Source organism: Ostrea edulis, chromosome 4, assembly GCF_947568905.1.
Source record: "Ostrea edulis chromosome 4, xbOstEdul1.1, whole genome shotgun sequence".
Classification (NCBI taxonomy): Eukaryota; Metazoa; Mollusca; class Bivalvia; order Ostreida; family Ostreidae; genus Ostrea; species Ostrea edulis.
The window spans coordinates 60,825,708-60,844,920 of NC_079167.1; the positions used below are offsets into that span (position 1 = coordinate 60,825,708).

Sequence of the window (19,213 nt, forward strand, 5' to 3'; positions counted from 1 at the left end):
AAAGAATTACCAAATTAAATTACTACACAGGACAATGATGTGTACAAGTTCCTTATTGAAATGCTCCACAAAGGCTATAACTTTTTAATGAACTCCAAAGAAAATATTAGAGCACTTTACCCCCATATTTACCAATGTCACATTGAATTCAAATGTAATAAGATTTGACATTAGCTAAACTCTGATAGAAGACAGAACAATTCAGATTGGGACTGCCAGTTCAGAAAATCAAATTTGAAAAGAGTACCTCCTTAATGCACTTGTGTAACAAAACGCATGATTGAAATGATAATACCCACAGAATTCATGACTCTTTCACATGGGTCTCCTTGATCAGCTTTCATAGTTTTCTCACCATACTTGACATTATCAAGGTAACAATGACAATATGTTTAAAAATTTGGGATATATTGACAACTGAAGAATAATTACTGTCTCCATAAGTCGGTGTCAGATAAAAAGGGATTTACAGGCAAACACCCAGGTTTCATTGGAGCTCTAACTTATCTATTCCGGATCTGCCCTGTGTCTGACTTTTGGGACTTTTTGTGAGAGGAAACAGAGATATAAATTTCATGGGGTTGTGGAATGCCTGTGATTTTTTCACTTTCTGGCAATAAATCGATGGGTGGATTTCTATCATGTTTGGATTTTCTTCTTCCTGAAATTTGATGACTGCATTCAGCGGTGCACATTTGATTTTCAAGGCCTGATTGAAACACTGCACTCTGTGACACAATCAGATTTAGGATTAAATTATGCTTTTGTTTGAAACCATTTGGGTATCAATAAGTGGAATTTCATTTCGTTCATTCATCGAATTTTCATGATTAAAATTCTGAAGATTTGGAAGATACGGAGTGAGTAAGTGTGATTTTGTAATCATTTCACAAAAGAAGGGGACTGAATTGATTTTAAACTACTGAAACAGAGATCAATACCTTTGGAAGTATTAAACATTTTATTTGAATTTGCCTTATTTTAAATTTTATTCTTCAGCTTGTGCAAGTTTTAAAAAGTGGAAGCTGGGTACTCTGGAGAAGAACAAATAAATCAATCATTGATTGGTACCTGAATTGACGTAAATTGAAAGTTTGTGTAAAGATTCTTGAAGAAACTTCTTATATAAACAAGTGTGTATATTCTGTCTGTGAGTTAAACTTTTATCAGATTTTGACCATAAAGGACTTGGTAATTTTTATCTAACTTGCTAAAAGGTACGAGGGACAAACAAAAAGATTTCAGTCGTGTGAAACCAGATTATCTCAATATCACTGTTTATTGAACTACATGTGCTAGAGAATGTAAAAAGGACTGGGTATCGGTTTTGATCTGCAAAGTTTTCCCCTTTGAGGCAAAGTCTTACATAGTTGTTTTAGGATTTAGGAATTACGTAACAATTATGGAAAAATTTCCAAAACAAACACCTGCTCATACTACCTCTCAGCCAGTTTACATCAACTGGCCTATGGACCACTCCAGTGAGAGGGAGATTACCTCCCCTTTATCCCTCCCACCACCTCAGGAGTTTGTGTCATTTAGTAAAGTGCGCGAGCTGCACTCTGCTCCTGGTTTGAATGGTGATGTGCCTCAGTTGCTAGGTGGTTCAGAGGAGGAATATTCTGATCTCTGGGAGGATTCAGACGAGGAAGATTGGATGGAGGAAATCAATGATATGATTCCATCGCAATTGTATGCAAAAATATTGAAGGAAAAGGAAAAGAAACATAATTCAGACTCGGATGATGAAACCACCAGGTATGCAAGTTTTTCTGTATGTAGGAGTAATCTCCCTTATTCCATTCTACTCTCATGAAATCCCTTTCAGTTAGAGAAAGATAATTTTTACAGTGAATTTAATTTTAGAGTTTTGAAAAATGCAGGTGTTGAATGAAAATGCAAAATTTTACAATATCACAGCTGTGTGTTTGGGCCTTCAGTAAAACTTAATGAGTAGATTCTGAATGGATTTGTGTACTTACACTACTTAAACTTTAATCAATAAAAATTTATTTGTTTAGTAATGAATGTTTAACCTTTGAAAGTATTTTTGAAATCTTCTCAACAGTTATTATGAAAACACCTTTACTTCTCTTGGAGAAATGTTGAATATATTTTACCAGATTGAACCATTAGACTTCTGATGGGCTGTGCCTTTTCACACATCAATATAGAAATGTTATACATCACTGAAGGGTTTGTGGGATAAATTGATGAAATTGGCAATAAAAGCTATACTTTAAAGGAAGTTTTGGGTTTTATAGGCACTGTGAAAACAGTTTTAAAATCAATGAATTGCAAGAGTATGGTGAAAATTAAACATTTATACTCATTATATGCATACATTTATTCAAACTCATTGAATAATGCCATGCTCTTTATTTGACTTCAAAAACAGGCAGTCCATTCAGAAATTTCACAAAATATTGCAAGCTTGAGGCTAGCTGTGGCCATTCCAGAGTTTTAAAGAGTTAATTGAATATATGCTTCTAAAAAATGATTGCTTACCTCATAGAAAACTGGATAAACTAAGAAGCATCATGTGCAAAGTGTCATGTTATTCAAACTATTCATAGTTAATTGACCAGTTAAATTTAAACCTAACTTTGGCAAATGTGGGGAAAAAATGTTTTGCATGCTTTTCAACTTTTGCTTGGGAAGCCTGCTTTTACAGTGTCTGTATTTTGCTGAGATGAGATGGAGGGCTCTTCATGTGAGAACGAGTAATTGATTTGAGAGAGGAAGATATTGTAGGACTAGAGCACACAGAGGTTTTCATGTAGTACATTGATTGCGGGGCAGGTATCATAGGGATAATTGGTCTGCAAACAGATTATGTTAAAACACTGTTGGAATGTAGCATGGCGGACGACAGGTAAAACATCACAGTTGATTGTAATAATATCCTTATACAATGACACCATGATGTCATATAGTGTAATCTGCATCTATTGGTTTGCTTGATTTTGAAAAACTTTTTTTCCAAGTTGTATTTTTGCTAAAGTGATGGCAATCTTTAAAAAAAAAAATAAGTAGGCTAACATTTGTTTGACATGTTCTTAACCTATTATTGGAAATGTTTTGAAAAAAGATTAGGGGTATGTATATTTGCATGTCGTTGTTTGAAATAAAGTTTATTTTTAAAACTATTGATATGGGAGATCCTTTCGATGAACAACCCATGAGTACTTAGACTAATCAAGGTTTAGCAAGTAAAGATCTATATACTGCACAATAAATACTGATGTATCTTATATATAATAGTAGTCATACACTGTGCAAAGAGTTTGGTGTAATTTTGATATTTTATGTGAAACATTTTATGAAGTATTTTTCATCAGTGAAACTGAGTGCATTATATGAGTTGACTCTCATTTTTCCAATATGATTGTTTGAGTCAAATCAAAAAGTGGGTGTTTTTATCAAGAAATACAATTTAAATGCTCTCAATCTTTATAAAATATACTATTTTAGGAAATCGCTTTTCTCAGTCCCATAGCTTTGTTATTTTATTGAAAGTGATAACAATAGAATACATATTAGTGACTGAAAATTGTCATTTTATTAATAACAAATGCAGAAATTTAAAACTTATTCACAACCAGGGTATCAAAAATACAGTTACCTCAGATACATTGAAATTGCATAGGATTATCACTAACGAATCTTGAGCAAATATTCTTAGCATATCTTATCTGAGTATATATGGAGGATGACATTCAGATGTATAATGTTTAGCCTATAGTGATAGTCCCTGTAAGACAAGTACTGTACTTACTGAGAAGACTGATATACCAGTTCTATATAAGTACCGTAATGATAAGTACACCAAGAGGCCCCTGAGGTTTGAAGAGCCATTCAGATGATATATTATCTTTTGTTCCTTAAAATAACTCTGAACGACATATAAGTAGTGTTGATTCAGGTGAAATATGTTACTTCCCTGTCTGTGGATTTAGGTTGTCAGTCTGTTTGTCCCAAGATTTCTTTTTACTAACGCTATAGGATCGAATCATTGATAACATGTACATTTATATAATTATATTTTTTAGCCATAGCTTAAATTCATTTTTAGTTCATCAAAGTACCATTTGTATGTCATAGCCTGAATATCGTTATATTGTTTAATGCATCTTTGTAGCTACCTGTAATTTACTGTAACAAATATACCAATCAAAATATAGGTAAATATATAGTAAATTGATATGTTCATGTATCTTTCCTAAACTTACTGCTTATAGAAAGAGAACAAACAAGAAGGCATAAGGCAATTATCAATGATCAATGATCAATATATAGGGCTCCAACTGTCAGTTAGATTTTAGTGAAATTTAAAAAAAGGGGGAGGGAGAAAAATTATTACACTCAATTTCAACAAGCAAATTGGAATAAAGATAAACACGACAGAATGGGCAGTTCATCATGTTAGATTTGCTTTAGTTAATATTCATTAATTCCTGCGATGGGAAAGTATTCTCATTGTGTCAAAAATCGACTGCCATTCAAGAAATTAATGTGAAAGTTTTAATAAGTCTCTTATGACATTAGTCCTCCTTTGTTTTTTTGTCATGACGACGTAGGAATAAAGTCTCTCTTGTTGATTATTGCTAGCAGTATTTTTACAGTTTCACATTTAAATCAACACCCCCTACAATACTTTCAATGCAGGTATTCAAAAACAAGTATTCTAAATTAAATTTGTGTATTGACCCTTTGAACAAGCTTGATGTTGTTCTTTGTATGGCATTTTAATATCATGCTGTATGAGTTTGAATAATTCAATTATGTTTTAATTTTTGTTAAAATTGTATTGCAATTGTCCGTCTTATTTCCACAGATAAGGATTTTAATTTCATTGAATTGTATGGACTTAGTCTCTCTTTACTGTGCATATGGTTGAAAGTGTAAGCTGATACTAATGTCAAAAGTCCGTGAATAGGTTTCACTCCGTGCTGACTGTAGGTGGAAAATGAGCCCTTTAAAATCCATTAACTGGAACTGATTGACTGTGGCCAACACTCTTTAACTGTTTAATTGTTATTTTAATCAATGCTTGCCCCCCCTCGATATCAATGGCCATGTTTGTTTTTGTGACATATTCTTCAACTCCTTAAACATTTGAAGTTTCATTCTTCAAATAATATACAGGATGTGAAGTGTTTTGTGACTTTGAAAATTTAGAATTTTGTGAAAATTGTTAAATTTCGGGGTTTTATTGGATTAAAAGAAAGGAAATGGCTGCTCCAATGGAACTAGGACCAAAATCTGTGTCTTTTGACAGCAGTGTGTAAGTTTTTCACTCTCATTAATATGGGTACAATAATAATTGTAGTTATATTGTTCCATAGTTATATAGTGTTCCGGCCAGTGGAAAATTGTATACTCAGAACATACATACCCATTTAAAAAGGTTCAAGTAATTGAGAAGTATACTTCTGAATCAATTTAATGTTATTTTTATGTACCCATTAGTTGTGAAGCTGGACTAATAAAAGAATGAACACAAAATAAAGCATTTTTCTTATAAGTTACTTATATCAGTATGTTGTCTGTAATAAACCTAGCTATGATGAAATAGAAGCCGTTACTGACATTTTAGCTTAAAGTAAAACCTAATTTTTATTATAAAAAGAGAACAACAACCCCCCCCCCCCCCCCCCCCTCAATTCAAAATGCAATTAACAAATTGAATGACTAAATATAGGTATAAAATATAAATATTTAGTTTTTTAAATTTAATTATAGGGGATTTGCTGGTGACTTATGCAGATTTTACGTGCTAACTAGTTTTGACACCCCCATGATTCAAACAATGAAGGCTTCTATTCTTTAAAAGTAATGGTTCTGTTTGAAGTACACAATAAGATAGTAAAATTTTGAAATAAAAATCATTTACCATCAATTTTTAAATTAAAAAAAGAATGCTGTATTGTGAGATTTCCAGTGTTTTTTGAGGCCCTGATAATGTGCTCTGCTAATTTTACTCAGATGACAGTTGAGTATCAATAATCGCTACTTTTTTGATTGGTATATTACAGCACAATAAAGGTTACCAAAGGTTATCAAAATTTTATGTGGTACAGTATATCAGCTAGTGTTATAAGTGTTTGCCTAGTTTGGTCCTATAATATTCAAATGTGACATCAGAATTATTAGGATAAATGTGGTATATGGTAAAAGATGTATTGTCTATATAACCACACAATTTACATGTATTGATTACTGAAATTGTAACAGCTGAGGTTTGTATGAATAATGTCATATTGAAATGCTCTCAACATGGTAAATTCAATAAAGACCAAACATTTAAATAAAAAAGGGAGAATTTTCCATTTATTACCAGGGTAGAATGGCTAGAAGAATTTTAGTGTTTACCAGAATCATTAAATGAATTCAACCTTTTGTAATGTTAAGCAGTAACATTGTGACATTTTTGATTTTCCTATTAATCTTAATGGCACAAGCTCTTGTTTAAATATTTACCAGTATTTGTATTGGATGTTGACATGCGAATATCTCTGTCCAGACTTCTCTGATGGAACTTGATCAATGATGCATTCCCAATGAATTGACTTGTGTTTTTCGCGATGAAATACACATATTAATTGCATTTTAATTATGAATTTCTTACATGTACATATAGAAAACAAGTATTGCTTTATTGATTTTTTTAATGTTATTTTTGTTTAGACTGCCTTTGTTTTGATTGCCTTTTGCTTAATTATTGAATAGTTATTTGAAGAGGTGTATAATTGTTATTGTACACGAAATCTTTGACCTAAATTGTCTTAGCTACATGTATAGCGCTTTCATCAGTCCTAAATATGAAATATATAGTTTAACAATAGAATTACGGTTAAAGTTACAAAAAGACAAATAATTAAATGTTTGGTCACAAAACAATGTATAAACATATCTGTGTGCTTTTATCTCAAGCTTTAATAGTGTAAAAAATGAGAAAATGATATCAAAAGCAAAACATTGTATATATAAACTAACTTGTGTGCTTAATAATACAAAAATAGAAAATGATATCAAAAACAAATCTGATTATTTGACTATTGTTTTATTTTCATTAATCATTGATGGTCAGAGAATTACTTTGAAATCATTATATATTTGATAAAAAAAAAAAATTGGGGTGGGGGGTATAGGAAGCCATGCCCAGTATACAGGTTAAAAACCTCAACAAAATACTAAAAAGAAACCTCAACAAAATACTAAAAAGATAACTTTCATATGTTTTTGGCTTTGTGACACCCCACCCACCCTACCAAATAATCCAATAAGGTTGTTGATTTTGAGTATTTGGCATAAAAAATATTTAGAATGTGTATTGTAATTAAAATTTTATGATGTAATATTTAGTGGTTTGTACATTATATCACAGAGAATTCCATTATAGCCTTTTTATGAAAGTTTTATTTCAATATAGCCCAAAATAGGAGATATATTTCAAAATTGTGTATATATAGTCAGCAATTGCACCTGCGATCTAATATTCATATAATGTGTGTATAAGAATTAACATTGTCAATACTTGATACACATTATTTAGGTTTTGGATTGGTGGGTGTGGCTCATATTCAAACTGTTTACATTAGATATCAAAATGTGACATGTACTTTCCCATGAATTACAAATTCGTCCATAAACTCTGTTGAAGAAATGTTTTATCGATATTAAATAAAAGTAGGAAATTTCCCTTTTATTATTAAAATTACGCATTAACATGGATTTTTACAAGGACCATTTTACACATAAAGTGAAGCTAGTCTTTATATCATATTTCAATGTATACAATCCATAATTCGTGAAATCGCATCCCAATCTTCAGGCTCACCCAAAGAGTCCCTCTCAAATATGACCGATTCCAGTCAATGTAATGCATGAATGTAATTTGATTTAGAGGTCATTTTAGTAACATGGGTAGTAAATGTTTTGCCAAATATGTCTCTTTTTCAAGAGTAATAAGCAATACGCCAGTTTCGAGATACGAACTCTTCTGTATAGGAGGTGCATTTAGTGGAACTTTGAATGCCTAAGTGGGACAGAGTGGATATGCAGCCAACGAGGAAGACGATGAAATGTATTAAAAGCGGCTTCTCTTTAAATATGTAAATGTGGGAGATACTAAATACTATCGAAAGAAATGTTTTACCGAAGAGGAAACATACAAACAATGTCATATTTGCAAGAAATATCTTGGATATGGTACTTATGACCAGCGAAATAACGTGATAGGATAAGAATTCTATGTATTTAATTACTCCCTAAATACTTATCACTTACTTAGTTTGTGTATCAGTCGAATTCGGGTTATCAAACAGCGTATGAGAAACTTACTGAGTACATTCACTTACGCTGTGATGAATATCTGTCCCACTCCCGCGAGTAAACAAATTCTTTCGCGCCTTACTATGTACGAGAGTTCTCCAAAGGGAAATAACTCTGACGTATCTCGAAACCGGCGTATTGGTTTGGATGGGGTTTAATCTTTTTCTACTTCAGACTGTTACTTAATTGTGATGGCATTTCTTGCTCTTTATATGAAGTAAGTTGGGTTATCACAGAAAAATACTCCTGTATATATATTTGTAAAGCTCAAAAACTCGGGGTAACTCCATTACCTAGCCCATATTGTAATTCTTGCCAATACACACAAAATTTCTCCTCATACCAATCCTTGTCTGCTTGCATCTGCTGTGCTTGTTGCACATATTGTTCACATCTGCATCGCATTCATGAGGAAATGGCTGTCATAACAGTTGGGAAAGATATCGAAGGCAAAAAGATTGGAAATGTATAAATATAATTATATGTATATCATGAGAAATGGATATTTCACTATTTAAAGTACCCAGAGATATCAATCTCTGGTGTAAAAAGAGCATGATCACTGATTATCGTATTTCATATATCGTGTCGCCGTGTTAAATTTCTCAATTTACTAGCACTGCCTGTGTACAAAGAATTATGAAGATCACAACCTTGCTGATTGAACACTGAACTTTTAATATTTTTACGTCATTGTACGTGTATTTTATATATCAGTATATTCAAACTGAACAATTCTGAAGATTCTATCATTAAATTAAAAATCAAATTTAGAAGTTTTTTAAGCATTTGCCAACATATTGCTTTTGTAATGCCATGATTGTCATAGAATTAAATATATATATATAGAGTAGAGGTAATTATGTTGTGATTGAATCATTGTCAGAATGGGTGTATTATGTCTCTACATGGCAGGCTATCATTTTACAAAAGATTAAGTGGAAGATCAAAACCAATTCTTAGGTTGTCTATTTTACCCTGTATGTAACTTTTAATTACCATGAGAAAATATATCCATAGCTATAGGTCTTGGGCATAATTATTTTTCCTGAGACATCTTGTATAAGTTGGGTTTCAGTAAATCTTAAATTCGACAAAATTAAGATAGGTCTATTTAGTTTTTAGCTCACCTGAGCTGAAAGCTCAAGTGAGCTTTTCTGATCGCCTGTTGTCCGTCGTCTGTCCATCTGTCTTTAAACTTTTTACATTTTCGACTTCTTCTCCAGAACCATTGGACCAATTTCAACCAAACTTGGCCAAAAGCATTCTTGGGTGAAGGGCTTTCAAGTTTGTTCAAATGAAGGGTCATGTCCCCTTCAAAGGGGAGATAATCACAAAAATAGGGTGGGGTCATTTAAAAATCTTCTTAATTCTCAAGAACCACTGGGCCAGAAGAGCTGAGATTTACATGAAAGCTTCCTGACATAGTGCAGATTCAAATTTGTTAAAATCATGGCCCCAAGGGGTAGGGTGGGGCCACAAAGGGGGGGATCAAAGTTTTACATACAAATATAAAGGGAAAATCTTTAAAAATCTTCTTCTCAAAATTAAACTACTGGGCCAAAAATTTACATGAAAGCTTCTTAACATAGTGCAGAACCAAGAAAGTAGAAATTTACACGAAAGCTAATTCCTAACATAGTGCATATTGAAGTTTGTTAAAATCATGGCCCCGAGGATAGGATGGGGTCACAATAGGGGATCAAAGTTTTACATAGAAATATATAGGGAAAATCTTTAAAAATCTTCTCAAAAACTACTAAGCCAGGAAAGTTGAAATTTTAAATGAAAGCTTCCCGACATAGTGCAGATTAAAGTTTGTTAAAATCATGGCCCTGGGGAGTTGGATGGGGCCACAATAGGGATCAAAGTTTTACATGCGAATATATAGGAAAAATCTTTAAATATGAGCCAAGGTGACTCAGGTGAGCAATGTGGCCCATGGGCCTCTTGTTTAAGATACTTGATGTACTTTTTGTTTGCTATACTAGCTCAGTGTCATTTTGGGAGGATGTGTACAGCTTGCTCAAAAGTTACAACTACGAAGGATATAATGGTATAGCTGTCAAAAAATAATGACTGTTCATAATTATGATTTGAATTTAAAAAGAAGTGATTTGCACTGTCAAGTTTACTGTTTGCAAAGATGATTGGAATACTCCATACTGGTGGTGTGACACAAAAGAGTTTATTTTAGCAGAACCCCTGAGTATAATTTGCTGGGTGTATGGATAAAATAATTAGGTGGGACCATATTGTCCCTGTGTTGACATTTCAATGCAGAGGATATTTACTCGTCAGTCAGCCTTAGAAAGATGAGCAGACCTTGACATTGAAAAAAATATTAATTTGGACCATAGTACCCATTCAGAAACAGTTATAATAGCAATCTAGCTTCCAGTTTTCATTACTCAATAAGAGATCATCGTCTGTATAATGAAAAGTTGTATTTTGTTGGTGTAAAATTTAAAGTATCATGATTGAATCTTCAATTAATTAATTCTTTGTGGATTTTCAGTGCATTCATTCATTAAGATCAATTACTGTATGTACATATTTGTGAGTAAAGATATTAATGGGATATATTCACAACAGCATATTGACTGCTTTTCGTTAAAGCTTAATGTTATTGTGTTATATGGTCCTATCAAGGTTCTACTTGATGGAATTTGTTGAAAAAGAGAGAAAGGCTTTTTGCTTTCTCTTTGAGTTCAAGTGTTTTAAAAACTTTGGGATCAAATAATAAATTCATGGGAATTTAATGGGCTCTGAAATTACAGGTCTGATATTCATGTTCAGCGCCGTAAAAATTTATAGAGTCTGATTGTAGAAATTGGTAGTTGTTGGTTTAAATCATAGATGTGTGGATTTATATAGTCCCAAAATGTGATTCATCAGGAGATTTATTTGGATCAAATAAACAGTGATAATGAGTACCAAGATACCAAAAATGGATTGCAGGCAAGTTGTATTTTTAAGTGTGGATGCAGCAGATATATTAGAGCTACTTGATTTATTCATTATCTATATGATTTTATCATAGACTTCCATGAATGAATTAACCTTTCAGTCTTAAGTGTATAGTTGGGCAAATATGCCGTCACATGTTCGAGGTTTCAAGTTGCAGCATTGATTGTAGACAAAATCTTGGTTATGCTCTAGCTTGCACTGTGACAAAAATAGCAGGATTACCATGCTCAGTGTACTTAGACAACAATTTTATTCTAACCCAAATTCTTTATTCAGCGCTGTAGTTTGTTGGCTGTAAATTCTCCATCCGTAAATGAGGCAAAATCTAAACGTAATTATTTCTTGAGATTTCCAACTACATGTAGAATCCATTCAGTTTGAACGATGACCAGTTTTAGATAGATATAAAGAGTTATGTAAGTACGTCATATGCCTGGTGGGAATTTGGTATAAATTCAATCTAATTAAAATTATATGTTAGATCTGCTCACATTACTCGCTTATTATGTAATTGAGTATTAATGCGAGCAAATCTAACATCTAATTCTAATTAGATTGGTATAAATTATACACCAATGACCGAGTTCTGGCAGGAATAAAATGAAACAGGCAAATTCAATACAGCACTGGGTGGAAGAATGTTTTTTTTTCTGCTTATATAAATATGGTACAGTTTAATGGATCATTCATAATCCTCTCTCAATTCATTGTGAGATGGGATATAGTAATATGAGACCATTCGTGTATGTGTGTAATACTGCCTGAGCTTGTAGACACTCTAAACAGGCTATGTCTTTGCTTGATTGATTTGATAATTCACATGTAGCTTTGTTATCAATAGAGGAAGAACCCTTTTGATTTTGAAAAGGTTAAGATCACTATGGGACTTCATAGAAAAAGCTAGTACGCATTCATTGCGAGGGGATATGCCCCGTATTGCGGAGCTCATTTTTATTTCAACTAAAATCTTGCAGGTAACAAATTATTATTCAGGGGATATTGTATGTAGTAACATCTTTTAAAATCTTATACAGTATTGTAATTACAAGAACTTTTTATACAAGGAGAATGACATATCCATAAATCATCCATATGGCATTTTCATCATAGGGTACTGACTTAAAATTCCTTTAGAATATACAAATGTACCCTATTACTATAAGTTGGAAAATTTTGTAATGTCTCCATGAACCAAAAGAATTTTATATGAAAACAGTAAACTTTATTTACTTATTTCATATTACATTTTGATAAAAGGCCATCTGTATATATTAGCAAATAAGTTGATAACAAACTTTTAAAAATCATACTTTTCAAGGGCACATCACTCTAAATACATAAGAAAGTACACAAACAATACCCCATCTTTTGTTTGGGAAATAATTTCAGTCTCTGCAATGCTAGCTCTCTTATGATTTTCAGTTTGATAAGAATAAATGCCCCACTTTTCATTAATGTTTGGTAAATCTTCCAGTGGACAATTAATATTAGTGAAATTAAAGTACACTTATACGATCCTGAACATTTACCTTGTAATGTAAGATAGTTGTTTATTAGTCAAAAGCAAATACAGCTTATAGACATAGTATACAATGTAATAAATCTAAAATCATATAAAGGTCAAGAAAGAATAGAAATTGTGCTTATACATTGGTATTTCTAATTTCAAAGGAATTCTTAATAAATTTACCAAAGTTTCTTAATTCCTTTACAACTGGTAAGATGTTGTACACATATGGAAAAAATGTTTGATGGAAAAGATGTTTGTGCAAACTTAGAATGAAATAAGGTATCTTAATCACAAACCCCAGCCTATTGAAGCCCCATCATTTTATGATAGATCTCGCCCTCTCTGCTTGACTTCACTCAGTCCAAAGCTAGCATGTTCACTTTTTCTATATGATTATTAAACATGGCCTATTAGTTTCACCACATGTAATATTAAAGGACAAGATAGGAAAAGGACCCCATGTAGCCCCCATTTTCTATGGTAACTTTAAATTTCAAAATAGACTTAAAATCATGAAACTGGTGATGCCTAAAAGAAAACTACATAATCACAATCATTAATATAAATGTCTAAATTCAGAAGCTACAAGATTTTCACAGATTTGAGCAATTTAGGGTTTTAGAAGAAAATTGCATTTTTTCTTCTTAAAATTTTACATTCGTTTTGCTTTGGAAAACATGGGGCACAATGTTTGCCTTATATGTACCTTTTCCCCCTCAAAGTTGCAGTTGATATGGTTGTGATATGCAGAGGTTTGAGAGGCGGGCAAGTGTTGGATCTGTATTGTCTGAAGCAATATGACATTGTGCTTCAAATTGAAAATTGTGCTGATTGCCCATTCTATGTTGAAGAAAGAAATATGTTTTTCATGATATTACCCACAAGCTCAGCAAAAATTTTATCTATTGATTATTTTATGATTTTGGTTGATGATGAATGAAGACAAACCAGTAATTGTCAAATTGAGTTTTAATATTTAGTTAAAACTTTCAGAGAAAGAGGTGATGCTATAAAACTGCAAAAATACTTCGAAGTTTATTATTCATATGTTAATTGTTAGATATCATTCACTTTTGTATATTTATATTACAAATCGCATTTTCCTCTATGAACCAACCAATTTCAGCATGCGACACAATCCGTTCATTTAAGAAATGAACATCACTTTTGAGCTGTTCATTTCTTATATTTATATTCATTTACTAAAACACTGTTGTTTACATTGTTTCTATTTTGTTGCATAAAACGAACTCCTAGCCTCTGTCACAGTAGGTATTGTGACGTACGTCAACACATAGACATGACGTCACATTTCGTCACACCCTGCCTTTTATCAACATTGCAAGGTGCACTGTATTTTGGAGGTAGGAGACCACAAGATTGGGATGATGATCCACGTAAGTTTACAATCTTAATCCAAAGGTGTGACTTGCGAGATCTTTGTAACAGATGTTCTATTTTTTTCAAATCATTACGCTCTCTCAGTCGCGTGCTTAAAAGTTAGTTCATAATCCGTTCATAGTCAATGTGAATGGATTGTGTCACGCGCTGAAATTGGTTGGTTCATAGAGGAAAATGCGATTTGTAATATAGATATATTGACTATGAACGGTTAAAGCACGGGACTGAGAGAGCGTAATGATTCGAAAAAATACAACATGTGTTACAAAGATCCCGCAAGTCACACTTCGGATTAAGATTGTGAATTTACTTGGATTATCATCCCAATATTGCGGTCTCCTACCTCCAAAATACAGTGCACTGTGCAATGTCGATAAAAGGCAGGGCGAGATGAAGTGTGACGTCATGTCTATGTGTTGACGTATGTCACAATACAACTGTGACAGAGGCTAGGAGTTTTTAATGCAACAAAATAGAAGCAATGTAAACAAACGGTGATTTAGTAAATGAATATAAATATAAGAAATGAACAGCACTTTAGAACTGTTCATGGTCAATATGAACAGATTTGGATTTGAGGCAAATTAATTCTCTGTGAATCGCTAACGCGATTCACAGAATTTGCCTCATTAAATCCAAATCCGTTCATACTGACCATGAACAACTCAAAAGTGCTGTTCATTTCTTAAATACACCCGATTTGCGAATCATATGTACTTATTTCCCTATATGCTGCATTTACATGTATTTTGTAGTTAATGTTGTAATCTTTTTCTGCAATTTCTTTCTTTATAAAATGTCTTTGCAGTTCAGAGTATGCCTTATGGGCCCAAAATTGGAATAAACTTATCTTAATATGACTGAAATATGTCCACCTCTGCTTACAGTTCTAAATAAACAAAGCAAAAATGTACTGCATATAATCTTCACAGAATGTCCTATGTCAACATTTAAGTGTGTTGAACTTAATTAAATTGATATGCATTGTGAAACCAACTTGTCAGATGTTACTCAGCATAATGGAGATATTCTGTTCATAACATCATTCATGGACTCAAGCTGCAAGAGGCCTAATGGACTTTCTGCGTAAAACCTTATTATAAACTAACTATCTGGTCTGTTTGAATATAGATCTATTATAATTGAAACATATAAAACATTGATACATACTCAGTGCTTCAAACAATTTATCTGGCCCTTTGGTCACCATTGACTTCACAAACAGTCTGAGTGAAGTAAAGCTAATCGTGTGTAAATGGAGGATTTTGTACCCTCACTAATGCACTTGTGTATGACCAAGTGATTATAAACGGTCAGTTGCAAGTTTACAGAGTCATCTAAGTTTGAAGTGGGTTTCAAAAGACAGAATCTAATAGAAATTGATAAAGTAGAATACTTTTGACCTATTAATTATGTGCCAACTGCATGAAGCCAATTGTACTTAATAAGTAGTTGTGTATTAAATATTCGTATGTGTACTGCACCTTGGGGTAAATTCGAAGTTCTGTATTAAATTTTAGTTACCTGTAAGGCCACAAAAATAAGTGATTGTACAGTAAGCTATTTTATATTATATTGAACATCAAATCATAACTACCCCGTGGGGATCCGGGTTACAATAGGTCCTCAGTACCCCTTGCTTGTTGTAAGAGGCAACTAAATGAAGCAGTCAATCTTTGGATGAGACCGCGAAAACCGAAGTCCAGTGTCACAGCAGGTGTGGCATGATAAAGATCCCTCCCTGCTCAAAGGCCGTAAGTGCCGAGCATAGGCCTATTTAATTTGCAGCCCTTCAGCCCATCTCCATGAGTGAAAAATTCCCGAGAGAGACGTTAAACAATATAAAATCAATCAATCAAATTATAACTAATTTCATATCAAGTATGTATAGTGTTAGAGGGATTCAAGAGATGTCTATATTAGGATTATCATAAGTTTTTGCAGCCTAATTGCCACTAGAATTTAATTCTTAGGATTACTGTGTAATAGAGATGATGCTTTCAGTCTGTGCTTTTTGATAATATTAATTAGTGAACGTCCAATATTTGATGGAACACCTGAGGCCATATTGTGGATATCATTTATAGCAATCTCAACAAGGACAATGCAAAATTTTCTTCCACAATGCCAATCATGTGGTGTAGAATGGAATTTTAATCCAACTGCCAAAGTCTCAATAGGTAGTCTGTATCTAAAATCACTGCATGAGCCTTCATGTAAGCTTCACAAGCACTCTTTGTGGGGAAAGTAAATGATATCTATAGAAAGTTTATAAAAGACATGTACAAATTCTGTAACTTTGAAATCAGACCCTGCACTCAATGTCTTCTGAAATAAACGGAATGTGATTTATGTAAGTACGTCTCAAAATGCTGCACAAGCTTGCTGATGCTAGTTTTTGATCAATTGGATGATAATAGATATCTGTACACTTTCTGAGATGAAATTGTCATTTATAATAAATGATGTGAAAGAGCATATATCTCAAATATAAAGAGATCAGACATCGTACAAACTGCATAGAGAGATTACATAAGGAAATCAATGACTGTCTAATTCCCTAAAACAAACTATAGAAATGTACAGCAGCAAGAAAAAAAAATGTGTAAAATATGTTACTAAGAGACAGGTTTCACAACAGTTTCTCCAACTTAGGTTTGTTATTTTTATGCCCCCCTTTGAAAAAGAGGGGGCATATTGTTTTGCAACTGTCGGTCTGTAGACCATGTGTTGTCCGCTCAATATCTTGAGAACCATTCACTTGATGATAATGATATTTCATATGTGGGTTGGTTATGAGTAGAAGAGGACCCCTAGTGTTTTTCAGGTCAAAAGGTCAAGGGTCAATCTACTCTGGACATAGGAATATAATGTCCGCTCAATATCTTGAGAACCCTTTGCTTGAAAAACATCAAACTTAGCACACTGGTACATCCTAAGGAGTAGATGGCCCCTATTGATTTTGAGGTCATATGGTCAAAGGTCAAGGGTCAAACTGGGCATAGGAATATACTGACCATTCAATATCTTGAGAACCCTTTGCTTGACAGACATCAAACTTGGTACACTGGTACAACTTCAGGAGAAGATGACTCCTATTGATTTTGAGGTCACATGGTCAAAGGTCAAGAATCAAACAGGACATTAGAATATACTGTCCGCTCAATATCTTGAGAACCCTTTGCTTAACAGACATCAAACTTCATACACTGGTACGTATTCAGGAGAAGATGACCCCTATTGATTTTGAAGTCACATGGTCAAAGGTCAAGGGCCAACCTGGACATTGGAATATACTGTCCGCTCAATATCTTGAGAACCCTTTGCTTGAGAGACACCAAACTTAGAACACTGGTATATCTTCAGGAGAAGATGACTCCTATTGATTTTTAGGTCACATGATCAAAGGTCAAGAGTCAAACTGGACATTGGAATATACTGTCTGCTCAATATCTTGAGAACCCTTTGCTTGACAGACATCAAACTTGGTACACTGGTACGTATTCAGGAGAAGATGACCCCTGTTGATTTTGAAGTCACATAGTCAAAGGTCAAGGGCCAACCTGGACATTGGAATATACTGTCCGCTCAATATCTTGAGAACCCTTTGCTTGACAGACATCAAACTTAGTACAGTGGTATATATTCAGGAGGAGATGACTCCTATTGATTTTGAGGTCACATGGTCAAAGGTCAAACTGAACATAGTAATATACTGTCCGCTCAATGTCTTGAGAACCCTTTGCTTGACAGACATCAAACTTAGTACAGTGGTGTATATTCAGGAGGAGATGACTCCTATTGATTTTGAGGTCACATGGTCAAAGGTCAAACTGAACATAGTAATATACTGTCCACTCAATATCTTGATAACCCTTTTGCTTGACAGACATCAAACTTAGTACACTGGTACATCTTCAGGAGAAGATGACCCATATTGATTTTGAGGTCAAAAGTCAATTGTTGAACTGCATGGACATAGTAATATGCTGTCTTCTATATTTTAAGAATTATTTGCTTGATTGACACCAAACTTGGTACACTAGCTGGTACAGCATAAGGAGTAGATGACCTCTATTGATTTTTAGGTCACATGGTCAATTCACTCTTGACATAGGAAGATATTGCCTGCTCAATATTTTGAATTGATGATACTACTATCAATTAAATGATGTGTATGTATAACCCTTTTCAATTTTGCACCATGGGGGGCATATGTGTTTTATAAACATCTCTTGTTTTTTTTAAGTTTGTGAAAGAGACAGCAAGTCTCTTGTAATTTGTGAATTTAGAAAAACAACGAACTGAATATGGAGAAAAACTGATAACTAACTTGCATATATTTTGGAAATCTATGATTTCCCTAAGAAGTTGCGATAGTTTTAATATACACTTAATTGATATAATTTTTACACAGTTGACAAAACAGTACAACTTTAAATTTGCTTCTGGTTTCTTAATTGTGTAAATCAATTTACATGCATGCAGTTACGTTTTTCTTCTTCTTACTTTTGTCCAATTTATTTATTAATAACATATAAGCTGCACTGCAGTTTTGAGTTAAGTTTCAGAGTTGAGATGAATTTAACAATAATTTTCATATTACATGATACTGATAGGACACAGTGGGGTGGGTATTACATGATACTGATAGTTCACAGTGGGTTGGGCATTGGGGTAGAACACGATGGAAGAAATCAAGCCAAGTTTAACTTTATTAAACAATTTTTAAACTATGCAGTTTAAAGTGACATGGTTGGCTGTTATAAGGGACCGGAAATTTAGTTTACAATGAAACTGAATTTATGTCTCAACATATCAAAAGTTATAAAATTCTGTTAATTACACCTCCTTTATTATGCAAGAAAATCACAAACTATAGCAATTAAGATAAATAATTTCTGGGAGTACCACTAAAACATGAAGACCAAGTTTCACAGATATTCAGATATATTCACTTCTGAATATACTGTTGATGTGGAATGTGAATTGGTT

General features: G+C 33.1%; 1 protein-coding gene across 10 annotated transcripts in view; it reads left to right on the forward strand.

The window, feature by feature from the left end:
- LOC125671149 (WD repeat-containing protein on Y chromosome-like) overlaps positions 1-19,213 on the forward strand; it is a 59,978-nt gene that overhangs the window by 23,458 nt on the left and 17,307 nt on the right. For 2 of the 10 annotated variants that reach the window (XM_048906635.2, XM_048906636.2), the window contains exons 1-2: positions 288-864; positions 1,000-1,758. The exons of 4 other annotated variants lie outside the window; for them this stretch is intronic. In XM_048906635.2, coding sequence (XP_048762592.2) covers positions 1,403-1,758 — 356 coding nt within the window. In that variant the 5' untranslated portion in view covers positions 288-864; positions 1,000-1,402. Of the gene's footprint in view, positions 1-287; positions 865-999; positions 1,759-2,750; positions 2,876-4,883; positions 5,288-10,559; positions 11,299-19,213 lie in introns of those variants that run through there. 4 more of the 10 variants (XM_048906642.2, XM_048906640.2, XM_056163256.1 and 1 more) reach the window with 4 other exon arrangements.